At 36.1% G+C, this 8,610-nt stretch overlaps 1 protein-coding gene across 1 annotated transcript; it reads left to right on the forward strand.

Moving 5' to 3' along the window:
- Positions 1–2,698: 2,698 nt before the first annotated feature.
- Positions 2,699–5,528, forward strand: LOC117344400 (perlucin-like protein). The gene is made up of 5 exons (XM_033907144.1): positions 2,699–3,111; positions 3,784–3,875; positions 4,561–4,654; positions 4,954–5,183; positions 5,412–5,528. Exons 1-5 carry the CDS (start codon positions 3,060–3,062, stop codon positions 5,442–5,444), a joined length of 501 nt encoding a protein of 166 aa, XP_033763035.1. The 5' UTR covers positions 2,699–3,059; the 3' UTR covers positions 5,445–5,528.
- Positions 5,529–8,610: the final 3,082 nt, after the last annotated feature.

Consider the following 8,610-nt stretch of genomic DNA (forward strand, 5'->3'; position numbering starts at 1 on the left):
ACCATGCTCCTGATGCAGGAGACAATGCGACAAACAGGAAATCTCCCCGTCCTTTCATTAGTTATCAACCGACTCGAGTCCGTCCTGCCTCCTGTACCTGTCATCGTCCATTGTACCTTGTTTGATGCATTGCAACATTCGTCTTCATGTAGTGTAAACCTTGTTAAGTTCTAGTGCAGCAGGTTCACAAAGGTTAGTCCCAGCTGTGCTACCTTTATTTTAGGTCATACACCTGTCACTTTTATACCCCGACTATGTGCTCTAATGCATGTTGTCTGTGATGAATTACACAAAGTTCAAGTGTATATCACCTTTATATATGAATTCAGTATGCATGTACCGAATACTGGCTACAACTGCTTCGTCTTTCCTGAGCTTCTCAGTGACGTCAGGGCGACAAAAGTGTAGAATTCCCGAAGGTAAATTAGGACAAATCAAAATCTGTTTGAATCTTTCTTAAAAGATTATACATAAGAAACACAAAACTTTCAAAACAAATGAAGAAATTAGTAAAATTAAACGTGACGATAATCTCCAGGGACTAAAACCCACCAGCAGGGTCTACCATCTGCAATATAAAAAAAACACAGAATATATTATCACCTTTAAATACAAACTGACAGTTGGATCCAGTTGGAGCCAAAAAGAACACTATATAGCTGTTTCATCCTCCTTTGACTCGTCAGTGATGCTAAGGACCTAAAGACTGATAGGAAACGACCGAAAAACTCGAAATAGGCCAAAACCAATGCCAACAACTATATTGGGAGCTGCAAAAGACTATAAAAATAAAAACAAATAAAAATTTAAAAAAAAAAAAAAAAAACCAGCAGTGTCTACCACATGCAATCTCAAAAGACCCAAAAGTCTATTCCAACAGTTATTAATTCGGTACAATTGTGTTGAGTTGGCAAGAGAATAATGACCCGTGAACGAAACTGTAGGCCTAACTCAAAGCAATGAAAATGAAATTGGATCAATTTACGAATGAAATAGATACAAAAAAGAAATAAGACCAGGTCTTCCTACAGGGTATGTTCATGTCGATAAATTCGTAGAAGTCCGATAAAATCGGAAATTGCTCAATATCCTTACATAAACTATAAAGGAATGTTCAATATTTAATTGACAACAAGAGGCAATCTACATTAGAATGAGCTCTGTACAAAGAGCATATAAAATGCTATATTCATAGCCAACAAGGAGTAATTATGCACGATTCAAAACAAAAAGGCTTTTGTGAAAAGTGTTTTATTAATAGTTCCATATTTTACGCTATTACCACCTCTCAAAAGTTTGATCTTCTATTTTTATCTTTTAAATTTAAAGTGAAAACATATCCCGAAGAAATTTTATCATGTTCTGTTTTACTTTTAACTTTCTGTCGTAAAAGCGCTAATCATTTTGGATCTTTTTTTTAATATTTTTGACATTTGTTGGTATATATTTCTATACTGCGTGTTTCATGTCCCATTTTATTCATTTGTATCCTTATTTACGTTGTCGGCGATGTAACGTCTTTAACACATTTCAATACAAATAAATGTTAGATACAGAGCAGCCAAACTTTTACCATTGAGAGCTTTTTGTGCTTGTAGGAATCGTCAGTGATACTAAGGGCCGAAAGTGTTGATATACAGAGTGTACGTTTACCTAGGGGGCGACTGTGGAAACATGTAGGTCGAAAATAATAAAATCTAGATGGGGCCACACAGTTGATTATTGTCCATTTCTAGATAGTCATTCCTGCATTCACACAGTGTTTACATGCCCTAGTTAATACGATAATCAAGGGCTTGTTCCCGTTACCACGATTTCCGTGACAAATGATGCAGCTGGACAAGACAATGGTAAAAAGACTTATGATCAATATTCTGATCTCATCAGGAAAGTCAGATGTATTCAATGTTGTTAATATGCCTAGTGGTTCCGTTGTCGCAACCCTAACTCTATTTGTGAGAAAACCGGATTTGACATAGATTTGTATGGCAGGTGCCGTCGATGAAGCAGACGACACTTATTCTTCCAGAGCACCTGCAGTTTTTCCTCTGGCACTTTTCCTGGAGTCTCCGTGCAAATCTATGTTTTTGTTTACATTCTTCCCTCGTTTAATCGATTTTGAGTTTTGAGTAATTGCGTCAAGTAACGAATCTCAATCGTGTCTGTATTCAATTAAATCAAAACGTGTCATAGAGGTAACGGCAGTTCATCAGCAGTGTCTGCCACCTGCGATCCAAAAGGATGATATTTTTTAACAAATCAAGAATAGTGAAATAAAGACCAAAATAATTAAAACGCCCCCATGCTTGTCACATCGCTGTGTGAGTTTGTTTTCCATTGAGTTGTTTTCTTTATTTTTGAAATTGTCCACAATTAATGAACTTTGTAATTATGATATGTGACTGCTCAAAATAATTTGAACTTTACGTTAGGATGACAGTAAACGTCTGGGACTGATAATGCCAACAGAGTCGACCACCCTACCGTCGAAGCATTTTACAAAAGACAATTAATAAACTTGAATTGTGTCATTGTTAATTAATTCTGGGAACAGAAAATATTTCAATTACAGCCAATTTCAATTGAATTTAAAACTAAGCTGTGAAAAGATTAAGCTTATGAATCGAATTATTAAATGATTGATTCATTTTCCATGAAAAGCAGCAAGAACATGTTTCTATCCTCATTTTTTCCCGGGCATGACCAGACAATGTGAATCACGTGTATTGGTTCAAATAACAGCAAAGGCTTTATCATATTTCGAGAAAAACAAGATGAGCGTATTTCCAGTGCAATACGTTTTCGATAAACACATGTCGTATATAGGTAACAGGTGTATTGTTAATAAGGTCGGTAGAACACAATTACATGTAATCTCGGTGTTCTATTGTAAATCAAAAGTAAATTAAATCACAGATGAAGATATCATAATTTCTACATAAGAGGACGCAGATTTGCGTAAACCGATTTATGTCGCCAGATGTAAGGACCTGCCTATAAAACAGTTCCTCCTTCATCTTTCGTTGCGTTCCTTTCAACAGCCTCTGAACACATCCACGATGAATGCTCTGTTGGTTTCGCTGCTGTTTAGTGCCGTCATGTACACGGAAGGTATGGTTAATGATTGAACGTACCGATTTTCTTGTGATAATATTTGCTGATATCGTATTTGTCTTTGTGGCGAAATTGATTTTTTTGTTATTTGTTTTTGTTATCTATATTTATCAATTATATTTTCTTTTCATTTTTTTTTTTTTTTTTTTAGTTTTGTTGATTGATTACTAGAATACTGTTTATTGTAGTGTCAATCCTTGGTTCTGACATTGTCCAAGTATGGAACTGATATACATATATATATTTGTTTCTACAACGGTGTACAAGAAACATGGCAGTATCAATAGTTAATTCCAATTTGACACTTTGAGTTCTCGATTTGTTAATTTCTAAAAGGATGTAACTTTGTAGCATCAATCATTTATTTAGTTTTCTTTTAGTTATCTTTTAGTTTCTTTTTACATTTTGCAAGTCAAAAGTGTTACAAGATTCTAGAAGACGAATCAATCTTGTTTTCTTTCTTCGTGAGTCCTTGCTATAATCACATGCTGGTTATGAAGTAGATTAGTATGAGATTCATCATGTTGTCTGTTGGTGGCAACATCCAATGTATTAGCTTGTTGTTGCCAGATCTTTTAACGACGTGTTTTATTGGGTAATTATAACATTGCATTGTCTATCTTTTAATTGAAAATTAGATATTTTCTTACAAGCGATCGTATATTTCAGTGGCTGGCTGGGGCTGCGGCAGCGGCTGGGTTCCATTCTGCAACCACTGCTACCTATTCAGCCGCGATACCAGATCCTGGTATGATGCAGCAGTAAGTATCTGTTTTCGATATTGTAGTACTAATAATATATAGCAGTATGTTTTCTTGCTACTGAATTTATTTTTTCTGGGCGCTTTAGAATTATAACATGTACGATAGTTTAGTACATATTATTATGCGACAACCATGTTAAATTTTTAATACATCAGAAATGTTAAAAGCAAAAATTCCATTATAAATCAAAACAACATGTAGCCTTAAGCATCAGGCGCTCTCATTCCTGGGCCGCGGTGGCCGAGTGGTTAAGGTATCCCAACACTATATCACTAGCACTCCACCTCTGGGTTGCGAGTTCGAAACCTACGTGGGGCAGTTGCCAGGTACTGACCGTAGGTCGGTGGTTTTTCTCCTGGTACTCAGGCTTTCCTCCACCTCCTAAACCTGGCACGTCCTTAAATGACCCTGGCTGTTAATAGGACGTTAAACAAAAACAAACAGACCAAAAAGCTCTCATTCCTGAATTTCTATGATGCTTCACTACATTAACTGTCTAGATACATAGTAGTTTTAATGACTATGATGCGTGTATATATTCAGATATTCTTGTAGTAGTATATTATATATTCTAACATTATACTATATCAGACATTTTAATTAAATAGTTAATTGAAAAATGCATTACGTATTTGCCATGAGGCAAAAACGCCATGAAGAATTTTTTTTTAATATTTCACAGTACACATGTGCTGCTCTTGGAGGAGCCCTGGTTTCATTTGATACTCCAGCCGAGTTGCGTTGGGTCAAAGGGTACGTCACAAAGCTTTGTAGTGGTAAGTATTGCTATAAGTAAACTGTTTACTTAACCGATACGTAATACTGCATAGTATTAATGAAACAATTGGAAAGCCAATATTGTTAAATATTTCAGATAAATACTATACAACACTACTATGTATTATATTTAAATGTTTAGAAGCATACTGTCTTGGGATGCTGAGGTCTATAAACTAGAAATAAGCTTAATTTGATTTAACGGTGGGCATGAAGTGGCGTGGGAACATTGTTGACTTGTACTTTATGTAGATAATATCTAATGATTCCTAATATATCTGTATGGCTTTGTTTTAAGGAAAGAGTTACTGGACGGGCGGAAATGACATCAGACACGAGGGAAGATGGGTGTGGAATCCAACCAATGGACAACCCATCAACCGAGACTGCACTGACTGGGCGAGCGGAGAGCCAAACAGCTGGAGGGGACTCAACCAGGACTGTATGTTGATGTGGCACCACAGGTCATACCAATGGGATGACGAACAGTGCCATCTTGGAAAGGGATATATTTGTGAAAAATACATGGTAAGTATAGGAATGTCTAGGTAAATTCTGGTATAATATATTCCACTGCTTACCACTAAAATACTTGGTAAATGTATAATTTATGTTCCGACGCCTGGATTCATGAAAACCCTTTGCGGTAATTTCGAAACATAAGAAAGGAAATTCTAGAAGTTAATGAACTTAGGATATGATCCTCTTGCCAAAACTCAAACATGCATATATAATTAACTCTAGCCCTGCTTTTAGTTTTCAGAAAAAGTTTGCAGTTGTCGGATATGAGGGAATCGCACCATTGCAGTATATCGGATCTGTGTACACATCGAAATTTACCAGAAACACACATTAAAGTATCGTATTATATAAGTCACTGTTATGTTGTTTGTATTTAAGTCACAGATTTCACGAAAGAGTTGAACAACAGGGGGTTTGTTACGTGATAATAACAGAAAGGTAAAACCTAGCAGCTTAAGTGCAAAACACATTTTAATGATATATACAACTCAGCAATTTACAGAGATTATTCACAATTAAAATTAGTGGTGTACAAGGTGGTGTATTAAATCAACACTGTTAATTACTTATCTAATAACAGCTGTCCTTGAGTAATCCTTTCATATCCGTTTCTCTAGAATTAAGAATGTTTATATATCAAGCAATTCACAGTTCTAAGCAATGTATAGTCCAACAGAATTTGCAAAGCTTTCCTTGAGAATTGTAAACCAGTTCTGGATAACAATTTGTCTCTCATGACATTTACACTATATTGTCCAATCTCAAAAGTACACTCTTCAACCATATCTTTTCTAGAATTCTCTAACACACTTCATGTAACCAACCACTTGTCACTAAATACTTGTAAGCAAAGTATTATGACATATCTCTCTTCACAAAGATTTCAGAAAAATCTATTTACATATAAGTTTGCAAGAGTTTAATATTTTTGTAAGTGTGGTGTCCCTTTAACCACTGGTAAATATAACACATTAAAGTCCGAACTAAAAATAGTTGGTCGCAAAACCCAAACTAATTTACATTTGGCATCGCAGCCCCCAGTCTAGATCATTGTTGCACCAATTTGTAGACTGAAAAGCCTAGAGTAGTTTCCTCTTGGCTTTGGTTTCCAAAATACCACCATATTTGTTTGAGCGCAACATACTGAGAGAAATGTAATAAGATTTATCGGTTCGACTACCTGCCGTACTTTTCCTACTCTCCGCTAGGCTTCGCTTCTCCGAAATTCTTTACCGATTACCTGCGTTACGCAGCCTAGCGTAGATAAATCGTACTAAGTCGGCAGATGATCCAGTCTACTCTAATAGTTGATCACTCTCACGGAATCAAACGCAGCGAGGACTGTGATTGAGAACATGTGCGTTTTATGACTTCATATTGCCATTATGTTGATCTTCGTCACGACAGGTAATCTGGTCGGCTCCAATATTTGATCAACGTAACGGAATCAAACGCAGCGAGGATTCTGATGGTCATGTAAACTATGTGTACTGTGTGTCAGAGGATTGCGAATCAATTATTATTAAAGTTGAATAATTTGTTTAACCAGACACTTTATTACTACGCATTCATATCTATGTGGCGTAGCATGCGCAATCAACAATAGTCTTGTTGAACGAGATTATATATATTTTTATCCATTCCCCTGTATGAACATAAATTTTAATAGATGTAAATGTAGATATACTATTTTGATTGTATTTAATATCATTATATAAACATTTGTCTGGCATTGTCACTATATAGTCTGTTTGAGAGTTCTGGCATTGATGTACGTTTAAATGCCATCCATCACGCGCTACACTTATCAGCCTATTAATACAACACAAACCGGAACTACAATATCCAATAAACATTGTTTATAATTAAGTTTAACGACTAATTGTTTTGTCTACATCACTTGTTATAAAAAATATGCCATTTGCGAATTACGTTGATAATAATACAATTAATAAAATTGAGTATTTTTTAAATTTTCCATATACTATTTTGTTTGCCAATAAGCACGCGACCATGTTCCGGCTGTTCTAACGACGGGCAAAAAATCAGAGAGCTTGAAATCAAAGACACTTCAAACTCTTCCACATCAGCCACTTATCCCGATCTGAACTTATAACATTACGCAGAGGGACAGCTCATGGCCAAGCGTGTAGACATTAACTCAGTGATAGTAACATTTCTTTCCCCAGCCTACATTTATCAGATTTGCACATTTCACGGTTGTTTTGATCGGTTTTCGATATAGATTGATTCGGCAATGGGCAATGTCTCCTAGCTTTCACTTAGCAGATTAGCTAAGATTACCTATTAAAGATGCAAATTATGTTAAACATACATCACAAGATCAGTGGACTAAGGTCTCTATAAATATAAACATATACAAAGATTTTGTTTGGTTTGGGTTATTTTGTTTAACGTCCCATCAACAGCTAAGGTAATTTAAGGACGGCATCCCGTGTGTGCGTTATGTATGCGTGTGATGGGTGCGTATGTGTGTTTTGGGAGGCTGCGGTAAAGAAATCACACGATTCGGATGGTTTACAAAGTCTTTCTGTTTAATACAATTAAAAAAAACCAGTAAATGATAAAAATGATCGAATTCTGATGTACCAATAAGTAGTCAGGAAAACATAGCCAACAACAAACCGGAGATGGTCCGTATAGATCGGCAGATTCGTGACAACAGCACTTCCAACCATCCATGCTGCAGCAGCTGCAGTGGTCAAACATACAGAAAAGCGGACAGGGACCAAGGCAATCATCATTGTATACAGACAAATAGATATATCTACTCATCCTATAGGCAGTAGCGATACGACGGTATGAACAGACACTTTTTGTGCCATCAACGCTCCATTTTTCTTGATTTGATCAGATCAATCTGTGGAACAACCTCACAGTCAATGACGTAGCGTGCAGTTGCAAAACATCAGGCTTCGATAGACATACAGCGCAATTTTCCAAAACCGACCATTTTCTAAAGCGATCAACTATTGTTACCGATCAAAATGGTGAAGTACGGAATTAATAATTCTTTATCATGCTGATAAAAAAAAAACTTGCTAACACCGACCTATCTAAATAGCGGACTGATTGTGTGGTTAGAATGGTTAAAATATTACTAAGTTATTCCTGTTGACCGGTTTAACCGGAGCGAACATTTACACGAGGTCCTGTCAGCCAACCGTGAAATCAACACATGTGTCAGCTGTTGTAGTAAACTTTTGTCTCGGGGCATGTTTGCAAGTAATGTGTACGCAGCACCTTCCCAGAAGCGGTATAATGATGAAATCATGAAATTGTATAATTAACAAAGTCAAGATGAAACAATGTCAAACCACATGTAGAGCTATATGAAGACCGAGTAGATCACATGATCTACATGTACTTAGGGATGATATCATGGTTCAGAGCAATGTAGTAAGTAATAATC

Source organism: Pecten maximus, chromosome 15, assembly GCF_902652985.1.
Source record: "Pecten maximus chromosome 15, xPecMax1.1, whole genome shotgun sequence".
Taxonomy (NCBI): domain Eukaryota; kingdom Metazoa; phylum Mollusca; class Bivalvia; order Pectinida; family Pectinidae; genus Pecten; species Pecten maximus.